At 51.0% G+C, this 17,828-nt stretch overlaps 1 protein-coding gene across 1 annotated transcript in view; it reads left to right on the forward strand.

Annotated features, from left to right (window-relative positions):
• The window catches only part of ptprub (protein tyrosine phosphatase receptor type Ub), a 141,025-nt gene extending 127,252 nt beyond the window's left edge, over window positions 1-13,773 (forward strand). The window contains 5 exon segments of the mRNA XM_067238126.1: window positions 1,641-1,955; window positions 3,868-3,993; window positions 8,831-8,988; window positions 10,660-10,795; window positions 11,037-13,773. Of these exon segments, the coding sequence (XP_067094227.1) occupies window positions 1,641-1,955; window positions 3,868-3,993; window positions 8,831-8,988; window positions 10,660-10,795; window positions 11,037-11,099 (798 nt within the window). The 3' untranslated portion in view covers window positions 11,100-13,773.
• The last annotated feature ends 4,055 nt before the right edge of the window (window positions 13,774-17,828 follow it).

Consider the following 17,828-nt stretch of genomic DNA (forward strand, 5'->3'; position numbering starts at 1 on the left):
CAGAACACGGCTGCTCGCTGGGAAGAAAACACAATTTCTTCTCAAAGACCCCACTGGCTGAAGGCGACACAAGGCCAAAAGACCAGCAACACCTCCAGCATAAAATAATGAGGTCCCACTGGGTCAGGTATCATGGATTTGTCGAAGGCTGACCTCTGCGGGTGCCTGGACTCAGGGTAGGGCTGGGTCTGTGTAACCTGGTATCACCTGGACCAGAAGCTGGGTTTTCACAGTGCGGAGAGAGGCTATGATTGGCCCATGATGTTACTCCGATCAGTCCAATCTCTGAGCTGGTGTGAGCGTGTCGTGACAGACAGGGGAATGATCCAGACCGATCGCTCTGTGCCCAAGTGGGAAAACGCTGCGATTCGCCACGTGTGTCAGAGTTGGCTGTGGATGCCAAGATAAATGGATTGCAAATGTGTCGGAGCGTGAGGGAGCGCGGCTGAGCGTGGGTGAGCGTGAACGAGCGTGAGTTAGCGTGGGTGGGTGGGTCTATATGTTGTTATTTCCGCACATCGGCCAAATGAAATGGGAAAGGCAACCCCCGCAGACCCTCCACCTTTGATGGCGTGCGATTGGCATTCACGTCGCTTCCCTTGCGTCGCGCGACCACGGCAAAACGCTTTATTAGATGGTGATTAGGACAGAGTCTCCCCAGGCAGGGCTCCCCCTCATCGCCCTCCTCCTCCAGCTCTCTGTCAACAGATCTGGCTTCTCCTCATCGATTCGGGAGGGGGGGGGGAGGGGGTTTAGCATTTCAAAGCCCTACTGGAAATAGGCCCTCCACTTCCCTTCAACTCCATATTGTGTTTTATCTTCATACACTCCATGGGAGGAGTTAGGCCGGATTCATTACTATGATTTATTGCTCAGGCTTGGAGGGGGGGGGGGTTCTCTTATATCAGGTCCTTAGTTGTTGGTAATGAAAACGTCACGTGGTTTCGCCTTTGATCGGGTATGAAAATCGTCTCTCCCACTTCCCGGCGTTTGGTGCAGCTTGGCATCAGTTGACTGTACTTGGCTGCAGTAGAGCTAGTGGAGCCAGTAGCTCCTGCATCGGCGCTGGCCATATGGATTATTGATGCGGATGCATTAATGATCCAAATACTCTTTTCATAAAGTCTGACGTGATTAGGGCCGGACACACGCGATGCTCATCAAACGGAATAGGTGCACAGGATTCTCTTCGGAAGTGTTGTATTGTTGAAGTTTAAAACGTTCACTATGTGTGCCTGTAGCCAAAGATGTATTCACTTATATCCTTCCCTGTGAATCACCGGTTAAATATGTGATAAGTGAGCTGGGACTCGCCCTTAAAGTAAATTAGGATCATTCCGGAATAGGATTTTATGTAACACACTCTCTCCTTCTTTTCTCCCCCCCCCCCTTTTCTCCCCTCCCCAAACGTGTTCCCCCTCCCCTCGCCTCATCTCCTTCATCTCCTAAATCTCCCCTCTATTAAATCTTCATACTGTCCTCGTCTCATCTCTCTTCTCTCTCCTCCTCTCGCCCTCTCCGCATTCTCCTCCTCCTCCTCTCCCCCTCCTTCTCTTTCATTTCTCTTTTCTCTCCCTCCCTCCCTCCCTCCTCACCCACCCACCCCCGCCCTCCCCTGCCCCGCTTCCTCCTCCCCCCAGACCCTGAACTCGGTGACCCCCCACCTGGACGTGGAGGAGTGCAGCATCTCCCTGCTCCCCCGGAACCGGGAGAAGAACCGCAGCATGGACGTCCTGCCGCCCGACCGCGCCCTGGCCTTCCTGGTCACCACGGAGGGCGAGAGCAACAACTACATCAACGCCGCGCTCACCGACAGCTTCCACCGGCCCGCCGCCTTCGTGGTAACGCCCCACCCCCTGCCCGGCACCACGGCAGACTTCTGGAGGCTGGTGTACGACTACGGCTGCACCTCCGTGGTCATGCTCAACCAGCTCAACCAGTCCAACTCGGCCTGGGTGAGTCGCGACCACAGCCCTCAGTCCCCGGCACGCCTGGGCGGCGCTGGTCCGGTCAGTCACGTTTCCAGTCCTCGGAGAGGCGACTGAGCCCGCTGCGAGGAGGAGATTACGCTTTAGTCCCTTGGCTCCGTTCTCCCGCCGTCGCTAGGCGAGGGGGGGGGGGGGCGTGCGAGGCACTAGTTCGCCCCGCGTTCTTTGATCTGTGGTCCACATTGATCTGCAGGCAGCACCCAGGCTTCCAGGTTCTCCTCGACGGCCTGTCTCTAGAGAGAGGAGTCCTAGCCTGCAGCTAGGAGTCTATGTTTCTCTTTGTAGGTAGCTGACAGTCTCTCTCTCTCTCTCGCTCTCTCTCTCTGGCCAGCCCTCTCCATGTATAATGTTGTCTGGCTCTCTGCCTTGCTCTCTCTCTCTCTCTCTTTCTGTCTCTCGGTCTGTCTCTCAGTATTTGTCTCTCTCTAAATCTCCTTCTCTCCCTGTATCTTTCTCTCTCTCCATCCATCTCTTTTTCTCTCTCCCTGTACGTCTATCTCCTTTCCTCTCGTTGTCTCAGCTCTCTCTCTCTCTCTCTCTCTCTCTCTCTCTCTCTCTCTCTCTCTCTCTCTCTCTCTCTCTCTCCCTCCCTCCCTCTCTCTCTCTCTCTCTCTCTCTCTCTCTCCCTCCCTCTCTCTCTCTCTCTCTCTCTCTCTCTGGATCCCTCTCTCTCTCTGTTCATTGTGTGTATCTTCACGGGGTTCATTTTTTCTGTGCTGGTGAATTAGTTCTGTGCCTCTTTCCCGCCTTTCTCACTCTTTTTATCGCCTCCGTTTCTCTCTCGGCTCAGAGTATTAATATTTATCCCTCTCTCTCTGCCCCGATGTCACCACGGTAAACCTCTTCAGTCTCTGAAGACTCTCGTCACAGGGCATTACCCCTCCCCCCACACTCCTCCCTCTCTCTCTCCCTCCTTCCTTTACTGTAATCTCCTCAGTGCCCCTCTCTCTCTCTCTCTGTCTCCATCACTCTTTCTCTGTCTGTCTCTCTGTCTAAGTGTCTCTCTTTCTCCCTCTCCCTCTCTCTTAACACTCCATCTCTTATTGTTTCATCATGCATTAGAATCTGGCTCTCAACCAGGCGTTCCAACACCTCTCCAAACTGGCCCAACCTTTTTATTTTTGGACCCATTTGAAGCCACGTGGGAAATAGGCTGGCTTTTAATTCCAGTCGCATTCTCTTCCTGTCCTGCTGCGTGACAGTGTTTCTCTTCAGTCAGAACAACAGAACAGCAGACACTGGGATTGAGATGATTTTCGTCATTTGACCATGACCCAAATAATAACCTCCCTCCTCTCTTTTCTTTTCTTTTCTTTCTTTCTTTCTTTCTTTCTTTTGTTGCTCTCTCTCTATGTCTCTCTCTCTCTCTGTCTCTCTCTCCTCTCTCTATCTCTGTCTCCCTTTCTCTCTCTCTTCCTCTCCTTCTCTTTCTCTCTTTGCCTCTCTCTTTACCTCTCTCTCTCTCTCTCTCTCTCTCTCTCTCTCTCTCTCTCTCTCTCTCTGACTCTCTCACTCTCTGTCTTTCTCTCTCTGACTCTCTCTCTGTCTCTCTCTCTCTTCCTCTCCTTCTCTTTCTCTCTTTGCCTCTCTCTTTACCTCTCTCTGTCTCTCTCTCTCTCTTTCTCTGACTCTCTCACTGTCTTTCTCTCTCTGACTCTCTCTCTCTCTCTCTCTCTCTCTCTCTCTCTCTGTCTCTCTCTCCTCTCTCTATCTCTGTCTCCCTTTCTCTCTCTCTCCTTCTCTTTCTCTCTTTGCCTCTCTCTTTATCTCTCTCTCTCTCTCTCTCTCTCTCTGTCTCTCTCTCTGACTCTCTCACTCTCTGTCTTTCTCTCTCTGTCTCTCTGTCTCTCTCTTTACCTCTCTCTCTCTCTCCCTCCAGCCGTGTGTGCAGTACTGGCCCGAGCCTGGGATCCAGCAGTACGGACCCATGGAGGTCGAATTCCTGTCCATGTCGGCTGACGATGATGTCATCACTCGCCTGTTCCGGGTCAAGAACGTCACAAGGGTCAGTCCACACCATCAGAGAAGACTAACTCAGTCAAGCTCAGTGCAAACGCCAAAATGCCTTTGGTTTATTCCCTTCCAGAAGTATGGAAATACTTCCTTTATGTTTCTGAAGATCTATAAAGATTAGGGTGGGATTACAGAACGGATGTAAACTGCCTCTGTTCACATGTTAGTCTTGCGTTCAGCAGTTTGCAAGCACATGTTCTCCATGAGAACAGCCACACAGAAAACCATCTACTTCATAGACCATTTAATGAGTAATAGATCCTACATGCGCACATAGAGATTTCCCACCAACACACACACACACACACTTATAAACACACACACACACACACACACTCAGGAACAGACTCCCACATACACACACACACACACTTACAAACACACACACTTAGAAACACACACACACACTTAGAAACAGACACACACACACACACTTAGAAACACACACACACACACACACTTAGAAACACACACACTCAGGAACAGACTCCCACATACACACACACTTAGGAACACACACACACTCAGAATCACACACACACAAACACAAACACACACACATAATCACACAGGAACACCCACATACACATACACACACCCACTCAAGAACACCTACACTCTCGTCCTTGTTTAAATTCATCATCTCGATGCGTACTGCATCTCCCACTAAGCCACCCAGCGGAGTGCTGTGCGTCGTACAGTAATGAGCTTCCTACCACAGGGGAAAACATGGGATGGAAGCAAGCTGACACACAGGCAATAAAAGGTCACTGTCTGTTCCTTTTTCAATTTCCTGCTTGTCATTACGTCGGGGCGATGGGCGTTCTCCCGCGCCCTCTTATTTTTCTCCGCGGCGTGCTGAGGGTGACTTGCCATCGTGCCGCGTGTCACATTCCCCAATGTGTGACATCCTCGGAGGCTTCCAAGCGCATTTTCCACCATTTGATTTGTTCATAAAGCATGTCGCACATTTGTAAATGGAGTGTCTGACATGCGGAGACTGGCTTGGCGAAACGGGCCGCATGGCAGAGGCAAATGAAGAAGATGACAGCTCTGTCAAAGTGCCGGGAGCGCGGGACACGTCAAATGTGGTCCCTCTCCTTTGCGTCTGCGAGGAAAACATCTTTGTCTTTTCCTGCGTGCGTGTGTGTGTGTGTGTGTGCGTGCGTGCGTGCAGTGTTGCAGCCCATGTTAGCGTTGTTATTGTACAGGTGGATTTGTGTGTGGGTGTTCCTTAGTGTGTCCATGTGTTCATCAGTGTGAGTTCCTGAGTGTGTGTTTGCGTGTGTTTGTCCATGTGCGTGTGCGTTTCTGCGTGTGTGCCTGCGTGTGTGCGTGTATGTTCCGGAGTGTGTGTGTTCTGGAGTGTGTGTGTATGTGTTCCTGAGTGTGTGTACATTAAGGTGTGTGTGGGAGTGTTCCTGAGTGTGTGTACATTAAGGTGTGTGTGGGAGTGTTCCTGAGTGTGTGTACATTAAGGTGTGTGTGGGAGTGTTCCTGAGTGTGTGTACATTAAGGTGTGTGTGGGAGTGTTCCTGAGTGTGTGTACATTAAGGTGTGTGTGGGAGTGTTCCTGAGTGTGTGTACATTAAGGTGTGTGTGGGAGTGTTCCTGAGTGTGTGTACATTAAGGTGTGTGTGGGAGTGTTCCTGAGTGTGTGTACATTAAGGTGTGTGTGGGGGTGTTCCTGAGTGTGTGTACATTAAGGTGTGTGTGGGAGTGTTCCTGAGTGTGTGTACATTAAGATGTGTGTGGGAGTGTTCCTGAGTGCGTGTCAGTGGGATATCTCTGTGTGCGGATACGTAGGATGACTGTCAACTAGGCAGGCACCTGCATACAAAGCCTGTCGCTGTTGGCAGGCGCTGTGACAAGCCGTGCCCACAACTCCCCCCCCCTCTCATTAAGTGGCACCCCCTCTCACCCCCCCCTCCCTCTCCTCTCCTGCCCCGTCACCCCTCCCTGTCAACATCCTCCACCTACACCACCTCTCCTCTCTGTACTGTCAGAGAGACACAACCTCACAGTCAGGAAACAGCCCCGAAGAGATAAAGCTATCAACCTGTGAAGAATAAAAACGTACGTGTGCGATGTGTGTGTGTGCGTGCGTTCGCGGTTATGCACAAACGTGGGCTTCCGAGTGTGTGTTTCGGGACACACGTGCAAACAGCGCAGTGACACCTACCAGTAGACAGGCGGTACAGGGACGGAGAACACAATTCATTTCTCAAGAAGGAACGCAGAACGGGTGTCAACCATACTTAAGCAACCGCCGTCGCTTGTGCTTCCCTGTCGGACGTGGGGCTGTTGGGCCCCGCCCGTGCCTGCCCTGAGCCCCCTGCTGAAGCAGAGTGATATTGATGCAGCAGGGAGGTGTGGAGGCCGGCCGGGAGTACACAGGGACCTGGTGTCACCACCCAGGTCCTGGTCAGGACAGCACACACATTAATCTCACTGTGGCTCTGCTGACTGGGCTCCACGGAGACGGAGGCTCTCTCTCTCTGCTGTCTCTCTGCTGTCTCTCTGCTCTCTCTGCTCTCTCTGCTGTCTCTCTCTGCTCTCTCTCTCTCTGCTGTCTCTCTCTGCTGTCTCTCTGCTGTCTCTCTCTGCTGTGTCTCTCTGCTGTCTCTCTCTGCTGTCTCTCTGCTCTCTCAGCTCTCTCTCAGCTGTCTCTCTCTGCTCTCTCTGCTGTCTCTCTCTGCTCTCTCTCTCTCTGCTGTCTCTCTCTGCTGTCTCTCTCTGCTGTCTCTCTCTGCTGTCTCTCTGCTCTCTCAGCTCTCTCTCAGCTGTCTCTCTCTGCTGTGTCTCTCTGCTGTCTCTCTCTGCTGTCTCTCTGCTCTCTCAGCTCTCTCTCAGCTGTCTCTCTCTGCTCTCTCTGCTGTCTCTCTCTGCTGTCTCTCTCTGCTCTCTCTCTCTGCTGTCTCTCTCTGCTCTCTCTCTCTGCTGTCAATTCAATTAAATTCAATTTAGCTTTATTAGCATGACAGTCATTACAACCGTATTGCCAAAGCAGGAGGCACAGCAACAGACAAACATACATCAACACCATTCAAAAAACAACATAAGGAACGACAGTCAGTATTGTCTGGAACATGTGGCAACACCAAAGTGTCAAGAACAGAAAACAACAAATCAAAACAAAAACAACCAATAGCTAAAGTGAAATGGACAACACATATTACAAATAGATAATGGTACTCTCTCAGTGTCTCTCTCTGCTGTCTCTCTGCTGTGTCTCTCTCTGCTCTCTCTCTCTGCTTTCTCTCTCTGCTCTCTCTGCTGTCTCTCTGCTCTCTCAGCTCTCTCTCAGCTGTCTCTCTCTGCTCTCTCTGCTGTCTCTCTCTGCTCTCTCTCTCTCTGCTGTCTCTCTCTGCTGTCTCTCTCTGCTGTCTCTCTCTGCTGTCTTTATCTGCTCTCTCTCTCTGCTGTCTCTCTCTGCTCTCTCTCTGCTGTCTCTCTCTGATGTCTCTCTCTGCTCTCTCTCTGCTCTTTCTCTGCTGTCTCTCTCTGCTGTCTCTCTGCTCTCTCTCTCTGCCGTCTCTCTCTCTCTGCTCTCTCTCTGCTCTCTCTCTCTGCTCTCTCTCTGCTCTCTCTCTGCTGTCTCTCTCTGCTGTCTCTCTGCTGTCTCTCTCTGCTGTCTCTCTGCTCTCTCTCTGCTCTCTCTCTGCTGTCTCTCTCTGCTCTCTCTCTCTGCTCTCTCTCTCTGCTGTCTCCTCTCTGCTCTCTCTGTTCTTTGCTCTCTCTCTCTGTGCTCTCTCTCTCTGTGCTCTCTCTCTGTGCTCTCTGCTCTTTCTGTTCTCTGCTTTTTCTCTCCTCTCTCTCTCTGCTCTCTCTCTCTGTTCTCTGCGCTCTCTCTCTCTGCTCTCTCTCTCTGCTCTCTCTGTGCTCTCTCTCTCTCTGCTCTCTCTCTCTGCTCTCTCTGTTCTTTGCTCTCGCTCTCTGTGCTCTCTCTCTGTGCTCTCTCTACTCTTTCTGTTCTCTGCTTTTTCTCTCCTCTCTCTCTCTGCTCTCTCTCTCTGCTCTCTCTCTTCTCTCTCTCTCTCTCTCTCTCTCTCGCTCTCTCTCTTTCACTCTCTCTCTGCTCTCTCTCTCTTTCTCACTGTTTTTCTCACTCTCTGTCTCTACTTACTCTCTCACTGCACCAATGGATAGGGTTTGCTCATTTGAAATACTGGAATTACTCAAATATACCACATATAGTACACACACATACAGTACACACACACACACATACACAAACAGTGTTTACTGTGCTGCACCAAACACACACAGACAGTAGATATGCATTCGTGACACGTGTACTGTATAGTAAGTAAGTAAGACTTTATTTATATAGCACATTTCATACAAGAATTGTAGCTCAAGGTGCTTTACATAAAATCAATAAAAACAATAATACAAGTGATAAACAATTCAAACAAAAATAAAAATCCCAATAAGATCTCTGTTCAAGAGAGAAAACAACTTTAAAAAGTAGGAAAACCCTTTTGAGATTAAATTACTTAAATGCTTCGGTAAAAAGGTAGGTTTTAAGCTGTCTTTTAAAAATGTCTAGAGTGTTTGCTTCCCTAATATTTATGGGTAATTTGTTCCATAGTTTTGGGGCGTAATTGACAAAGGCTACTGGGTGGTAACAGAAACATTGCTTGTTGAAATGCACACACACACATTTAAAACACACACATCCACAAGCACACACAAAAGTACACCTACATGGGCACACACAAACACACAGTCTTGCCCACACAATGCAGGTACACACTCATCCACTCACATTCCTCTCACCTCCCTCTTACGGCCTCTGTGTGTTCTTCTTCTTCTGTGGTGTCCAGCTGCAGGAAGGGCAGCTGGTGGTGTGTCAGTTCCAGTTCCTGCGCTGGTCGGCCTATCGAGACGTCCCCGACTCCAAGAAGGCCTTCCTCGGCCTGCTGGCCCACGTGCACAAGTGGCAGAGGGAGTGTGGGGAGGGGCGCACTGTGGTGCACTGCCTGTAAGTACTGAGCTCCCACACACACACACACACTCACACACACGCCACACACACACCACACACACACTCACACACACGCCACACACACACACACACACGCCACACACACTCCACACTCACACCACACACACGCCACACACACACACACACGCCACACACACACGCCACACACACACGCCACACACACGCCACACACACGCCACACACACACGCCACACACACGCCACACACGCCACACACACACGCCACACACACACACACGCCACACACACGCCACACACACGCCACACACGCCACACACACACACGCCACACACACACACGCCACACACACGCCACACACACACACACGCCACACATGCCACACACACGCCACACACACACACACGCCACACACACGCCACACACGCCGCACACACGCCACACACACGCCACACACACACGCCACACACACATGCCACACACACGCCACTCACACACGCCACACACACACCACACACACACACGCCACACACACACCACACACACACACGCCACACTCCACACGCTCTCCATTTTCTCCACACGCAACATCTGGCATCGTTCGCTCCCTCCCACCCACAGACAGTGTAGGATGTGTAGGATTCTACTCCTGGGCTGTTGTCAGGAACTCCCTGAGGGGTAAACACCAGGAGGGGAGCGACCTGGTCGAGCGGTGAGGTGGTTAGGACGCCTGCCGTGACCCCTGACCTCCGGGGCGTCTCTCATACCCCAGGGCTGTTCCCGAACCCCGGCCCGCCCCGTGGCCCTGATGAATATGGATGCGGCGGCAGAAACACATCACTCAGCGCTGTCACACAGCGTTACCCACGACAACCGGGAAAGAGATTATGGAGATGAAATCAATTATGGCTTAATACAGAATGCGCCGGCTCCCGAGACAGTAAATCCGGGAGTGCCAGAGAGCTGACGGCGATTGATTACTTTAATATTGGTCGTATTGGGCTCCGGAACCTCTTCCCCGCCTACCCAGGGTGCACCAGGGTAGATGATCCAGGAAGTCCTCTAGTGGTTTTATTGATGTCGCCTTCTCTCATCATAACCAGGACTGACCTGCCTCTCGTAGCCCCCCACCCACCCACCCACCCAACCACAGCAGCTGTGCCCCCCCCCCCCTCCAGCCTGCTGCTCTTCTTCTCTGGTTGTTCCCCCACCGAGTGCTATCAGTGGGGGATCGCCGCTGTGCTGTTGTGTTTGTGTGATGTATCTGATGTGACGGCGCAGGGGGAGGATGGGGGCGCAGGGGTAGCAGGGGGGCGCAGGGGGAGGAGGGGGACGCAGAGCGGAGCCCTGGGATCAGATTGCCCGCATTCAGCCCACGCTAAACACACATTCCCCCGCTGTTTTGGAACCCACTGAGACACATCAGGAAGTGGCTGCGTCGACGAATCAAACCCAGGGAGGAGGGGAAAGAGGGGGGGGGGGAGCAGGGGTGGATGAGGGGGGAGGATGGAGGGGTAGAGGGGGAGGATGGGGGTAATTATATATTGACCATCCTTCCTCTCTTCATTTCTTCGGATTAGCTGTAAAAACGAGTTCCTCTGTCTTACATTTACGTTAGATTTTTTCTGTCCCCTGGTCGGAACCTGGTTTTTCTGTCCCCTGGTCCCATTTGTTTGTCCCTTGTCCTCAGGAACGGAGGAGGACGCAGCGGAACCTTCTGTGCCTGCACCATCCTCCTGGAGATGATCCAGCACCAGAACGTGGTGGACGTCTTCTACTCGGTCAAGACGCTGCGCAACTCCAAGCCCAACATGGTGGAGTCCCTGGTAGGTTGGGTGGGAAACCCTGTGGGCCCATGACAGCTCGGAGATACCATTCATCCAGATATTTAAAAATATATATCATTTCACTTTCACTAGAAATAAGATACAATTGTATTTGTACAGCCCGTTTTACAAGCAATATCACGGAGGGCTCCACATAATTATGTCTGTTGAACTGCCCCCAAACCAACTTTCGTACGGCCTCTCTGAGGAATCTCACAAGTGGGTTTGTTTTCTTTTTCAGGACCAGTATCGGTTTTGCTACGACCTTATTCTGGAGTACTTGGACTGCATAGATGAAAGATAGCAACATGCTCGTCATCTGAAGGGGCCTTTGCGTCTGACGTCACGTTAATGTTGAGGTGGCAGGGCGGAGCTGTGGTTGGGAGGGGACAAGAGAAGAAGAAATATTCGGAGGGAAGTGTTGGGGACTTTTTACCTTTAATGTACAGCTGTGATTTCCTCCATCATAACGGTGATGTCTTGTCTCTCTTTAAAGGATCTTTTTTTGTGCTTTTTTTTTGTAGTCTGCCTGTAGACTGAAGCGATTTTTTTTCCTCAGTGTTTGGAAGACAAGGGACTAGCATGGGACAGCGAAAACCTGGCCAGTCTGCAGACTCCTCTCCTGGTTATGTGTTGTGTTCGTTTAGGTTCTGTTTTTCCTCCAAACATGACTACAGCAGTTATTTCCTAAAGTCGAAAATATCTCTCCAGTTTTGCCCTCTCTGCAAACGAGCCACAACAGCAGTCCGGCGTGGTTCAGACAAGACAACATCTCCACCACAAACTGCCTTACTCTCCCCCACACACTGGGGACGATTCCACTTTACCACACCGATCTGAGCGTCATGCCAACGACAGCGTGATGCCTTTGTGGCAGATGATCAACACACGAGTCACCTGTGTCTACGAGAACCACGTACTGAAGTTCAGCTTGATGTTGTTGTCGTTTTCGTGGGGGGGGGGGGGGCGTTTTGCTTTTTGACGAGCATCAGCGGGAGGTGTTGTAATGGTGCCAACCCCGTTGACCGACTTGAATCCTCTGGTCACTTTAAAGTCCCCGTTTACGTTGAAACGTGTAAATATACTCCATTTGCTGATGTTCCCGTTCCAAAGTGATTGTTTGTATTTTGTGGCTGGGCAGCTCTGAACGACAGCGTTAGCAGAGTGTTCTAGATCGGGGACAGACGTGTACAATTGTATCGTTCCACGTACTTGAGAACAACGCAAGATTACAGGTACCGTATCAAGGCACAAGCTGTAACATCACTGTGCTTGTTTTTGGACTGAAGGGACTATAAACCAGATGTATCTGGCAAGACCCATGACCTCTCATAGTTCAAAACACAGTGCAGCCCTAGGAAATATGTCTGGAATGTTGGTGACATTTTGCCGAGAATGTTGGGTGACGTTTGGACAGAGTGCTAATGACGTTTGGCTCCAGTGTTAGCGGAAGGTTGGCCTTAGACTGTCACGTGTGTTTAGATATCAAACTGCCACTTGTGCGTCACATGGTGTTCTCCACGCTCGCCATGGTGGTTTCTGTTTCCAAATGTAAAACCCCCGAAGGGATGAACTTTTAGAGGAAGAATCCCATTTCCATTTCAGCGGAAGCCGATTGGATGCGGTTCCACTCAAAAACATGCTCTCGTTTTTGAGCTTATTCAAATTCTCAAGAACACGTGAAAGGCAGTGGGTGACTGCTATCCACAGCAACCTCATCCTCAGTAGTTACAATGTAGAACACAGTAAGGATTTTCCAAACAGTTATGCATGCTCCGTAGTAAACCTAGAGAGCTTAACCAACAAACTCAATGTGGCCACGACACCTTACAACTCCAAAAAGAATTCAATCTATATTTTCATTTGTCACTTTTTTTCTTTGAGTCAAGACCAGAATGCCCCTGTGCTCCCATATCCCAGTGATAGCCTCTCTTTCAGCTACTCCTGCTGTTGTTGTTCAGGAACCTTGTGGAATTTCCTCTTCAGAGGGGGCCATGACAAGGGTTGTTCCACCACCCGCTTTGAGAACCTGAGGGGAACCGGCCCGTTAAAACGAGTGGCATTCACCGGAGCCACGGCAGCTAAGACTCACTCACTGTTGTAGCTGGTTGGCCGACCTCGTGCTGTCGGCCATGTTGGATAAACAGAATGGTACACGGTCGGAGGCCACAGTTGGCCTGGAGCCGTCAGGTTTGTCGAGGTCCCGAAGCTTATCGGTGTTTGACTGGATGAAGAAACAGGTTGGTGGGTTTTGCTAGTGCTGCATGTCCAGGATTCTGTCATGCTGTAGATAGGAGGGCTAAAGGAGTCGTCTTCTGACTCTGAAGAACTGCAGCAGAAAGTGCCTGGACGCTGGTCTGGAAGGTCGGAGGAGGGAGTGTGTGTACATATATAGATGTATATTTCTGTTATGTGAATAATTATGTGAATAATATACTGTCTGTTTGCCCAGAGTACAGTAAGTAACCACAAAGTAACCACAAAGCTGAATGTGCTGTAAATGACCATTTTGTGAGTTCATGCCACCAGATCCTTTTTGACCACATTTCCGCCGCCAAGTGTCAGGGCGTCGCCCCCCCCCCCCCTGCTTAGAAACACACTAGCCTGGCCATCGACGCATGTGTCAATACAGATCTGTTTCTCCCAAATCGGTTTGCCTTTTTTCCCGCCCCAAAATACTTTCCACAATCTTCTCCTCTTTTCATGTTATTTTGTTGCTGTTGTTGTTCATTATCACCCCTTTACCCTCCGCTACTGTATATTTCTACATAGCCGAAACGGTGTGAACCCAGTGTACTTTTATCATTCCAAAGCTTTTTCTTCTGGCTGGTCCTCGGACAGACGCAGACACCGTGGGGATCGTCCTGTTGTTTTCTTTACTCTCTGTTCCTATATGATGTTGATGTTGAGCCGATGGGAAGAGACGCCAGTGTTTTTTGACCATTGTACTTGTGGGGCAGGGTGTGTATGTACCAGGGGCGAGAGGCGGGGGCTGGACACCGGGGTGGGAGGGGTTTAGTTTGAAAGAATATCAACCATCGAAAATAAAGACGTCTTGAGACAAGCCGAAGTCGCGTCGTGTTTTTATTGTTTGTTTGTTTGTTTGTTTCCTTGTGTACAACGTTCCCGTGACATTATTTGTCATTCACCAGATGCAACAGACACAATGTTCAGTTCAAAGTTATTCCCCTCCGATCTGGCCCCTTCTGGTGTACTTTATGCACAATTTAGACTTTATGCACAATTTAGACAACAAAATGTCCAAAAAAGTAATGTCAGTCAAAAGAATATAATAGAATGATGTCATTAGTCAATAAAGCTGCATATCGGGTGCTGCTGGTTAGCTCTCTCTGAGACTCGCCCTGCTGCGTGTGCTGTGATCGCCTGTTTCCTTTGGCTGTTCCTCCTAGGAAGTGGAACGTTGCAGAAACTCTGTGGTTTATATGAACGTGTCGTCAGCAGCGGTGGAGAGCTGACAGCCGGCCGATGACTTCCTGTCCGCAAGGTCTCGACCTCCTGTGGTCGCTCAGAAGGATGTGGGGGGTTAGCACCTGAGCCCTGGGCGACAAGTCATAAGATCCCTTCTTCCCTTTCAGTTTTCTGTCGTTTCCGTCCAGATTTTTTTCCACTTCCTGTTGGAGTCAGAGTCCTCCTTGTCTTCGAGAGCGTCCTCTCCCTTGTCCTCATCTCCCCTTCCTCTTTCCCTTCAGCCCTGCCTCTGCTCCTCCACTCTCCTCTCTCTCTCTTCCCTCCTTCCTCTCTCCCTTCAGCCCTGCCTCTGCTCCTCCACTCTCCTCTCTCTCTTCCCTCCTTCCTCTCGACCCTTCGCCACCAGCCACCCCCCGCCGGCCCAGCTGTCCTCCCTCCCTCTGTCCTCGTACATCCCCTTCCTCCTCTCCTGTCCTCCGCTGCTATTGAGTACACAGGAAGGTGACTCCAGACCACAGACTTCCTCTCCCTGCCCAGCCCGTTTGAATAATGCAGCAGGTCTGCAAAGTGATCCAGTGTTTGAGCAGAGAGACAAGCCAGATTAATTAGAGGACAATACCTCCCTCCGTTGAGCTGGGGGACGACTCCGTCCCTGCGGAGTCATGTTCCTTTACCTCCTAAGACCCAGGAGATTCATTAGATTTAAAAGCCATACTGCATCATTAAATATTATGCTTGGGGGGTCATAAATGTAGATGGGAAACATTACTCAAAATTCCTCAAGATGTGTGGTATAAGATATTATATATCAAATTATATTGGGGAAAAAATCTAAAGTTTGTGGAAATGATTTTGACACTACATGTTTATACATTATTTTACAGTCATATTGTAAGAAAGTTGTACATTCAAGTGTTTGATTATATGGCATGCCTGTGTAAGAACTGGCCTATGCTACAGTCAGGAATAATGACATCAATATTAACGTCCTCTGATTGTCATATTTGACCTGGGGTTTAAATGAGCTGGTAACTGGAATCTTATCATTTAATTTCGAGCTTTAATGACCCTATAGCTCTCTGTGTCTCTCTCCCTGATAGCTTATCATCAGCGGCTGATATGTATCTTCTCTGGAAGGCCAGTCTCAGATCTCACAGCTGATCACATCTCACACACATCCGTCTGCCCCCCCAGCATTCCTCCTGAAGCACGGGGGAGCCTGGCTGACACACACACACACACCGCCCGGCTACTGTGGTGGATGTGTGAATGGCGATAAGCTGTGACAGCAAGCAGTCTAGCAGCTGTTGAGGGAGAGAGAGAAAGAGGGGAAGAAGGAGGAGGGAGGGGGAGGGCGAGGAGAGAGAAGGAGGAAGAGAGACAGAGAGGGAGGGGGGGAGGAGGGAGAGAGAGAGAAAGGGAGGGAGGGGGAGTGGGAGGAGGGAGAAAGAGGGAGGGGGAGAGGAGGAGGGATAGAGTGGGAGGAGGGAGAGGTAGAGAGTTAGCTGTTACTCTGCATTACACTCTCCTCCGATCTTTGCTACAGACTTCTGGTACGTTCACTGTGGGCGATAGAGGGTGTGAACATGCCAGAGGCTTTGGTTGTGCTAGTGTTGTGACAGTGTCTTGTGGCAGCATGTTTTGGTAGCATGTTGTGATAACGTGGTGTGGTAATATGTTTTTGGTAGCATGTTGTGGTAGCGTGTTGAGGCATCCCCAAGCATGTTGAACCCCTAACTCTTTCCCATCTACCTGCACAGCCCTGGTTTACGAAAGACACAAAAAGCGAAGAGACATCAGAAACACACTGTTGCATTGAAAGAAAACCTTGAGAATCATTTTGTTACACAAAGAGCAAGTTTACATAAAATTGATTCACTTTCTTTCAAAAAGGAAAGACTATTCATGCTGAGCAGTTGGATCCAGGGAAGAGAATTTCAGAGTTGAATAGCACTCGTACTCTGAGACTGAAAGGCATGATTTTATAAGATGATTTTAAAAGAACAGCAATCAAGAAGAGATACTGTTAGGATAAAGGCCACCTCAGTCCCAAAGCGTTGATAGTGTTTTTACATCCTGCTTTGCATTGCATGGTAGTTCAGCAGCAATGACCCCTACACTCATTCAACACACACACACAAGTGACAGCACACAGACACACACATAGGCAAGCACACACATCTGCAATCACAATTAACATCCATACACACACACACACTACAGACACACACACACTCAGCTCTTATCTGGGCCTAGCTGCCTGGAGGTATTCTTCTTGTGGCTGGCGTTGCAGGCGGCAGGGCAGGTGGTTGCAGTCCTGGACCCAGTGGAGCGAGAGGGAGGATGGGGGGAGCAGGCCAGATGGCTCCCTCTGCCGTGATCCTTCACTGGTCCACGCTCACGGCCCAGCCGACTGGAGCTCTTATCTGTCCTGGTGTGTTCCCAGTTCAGTGGAAGTCATGCTGCACGTAGCGGGGAGAGCGAGAGACAGAGGGGGGGGGGGGGGGGGGAAAGAAAGAGAGAGACAGAAGGTCAGTTAGAGAGGGAGGAGAGGGAGAGAGAGAGATAGAGAGAAAATGGCAGAAAGTGGGAGAGAGAGGGAGGGAGAGAGAGAATAACAGCAAGGGATAAAAAGAGAGATAGAGAATGACTGGAAGAGATAGAAAGAGAGAGAGAGAGAATGACAGGAAGAAATAGAAAGAGAGCGCTTCTGATGGTTCTAGTCAAGCTTCCACAGTCACAAGAGACCACACCACTCCAGCCCAGATAACCAGATTCATGGAACGCATGAATGGCTCACATCCCTACTTTCATTATCATGCTCCTGCACTCCAACATCTTCCCCCCCACCCCCTTCACAAACACACAACACCCCACCACCTTACCTCACCACCCCACCACCCCACCACCTCACCACCCCACCACCCCACCACCTCACCACCCCACCACCTCACCACCCCACCACCTTACCTCACCACCCCATCACCCCACCACCTCACCACCCCACCACCTCACCACCCCACCACCTTAACCCACCACCTCACCACCCCACCACCTCACCACCCCACCACCCCACCACCTTACCTCACCACCTTACCACCCCACCACCTCACCACCCCACCACCTCACCACCCCACCACCTCACCACCCCACCACCTTACCCCACCACCTCACCACCCCACCACCCCACCACCTTACCTCACCACCCCACCCCCTCACCACCCTACATCCTCACTTCCCCACCACCTCACCTCACCACCTCAACACCCCACATCCTCACCTCACCACCCCACCACCTCATCACCTCATCACCTCACCACCTCACCACCCCACCACCTCACCACCTCACCACCCCACCACCCCACCACCTCACCACCTCACCACCCCACCACCTCACCACCCCACCACCCCACCACCTCACCACCCCACCACCCCACCACCCCACCACCTCACCACCCCACAACCTCACCACCCCACCACCTTACCTCACCACCCCACCACCTCACCACCCCACCACCTTACCTCACCACCCCACCACCCCACCCCCTCACCACCCCACCACCTCACCACCTTACCTCACCACCCCACCATCTCACCACCCCAC

This window comes from Osmerus mordax, chromosome 6, assembly GCF_038355195.1.
Source record: "Osmerus mordax isolate fOsmMor3 chromosome 6, fOsmMor3.pri, whole genome shotgun sequence".
Classification (NCBI taxonomy): Eukaryota; Metazoa; Chordata; class Actinopteri; order Osmeriformes; family Osmeridae; genus Osmerus; species Osmerus mordax.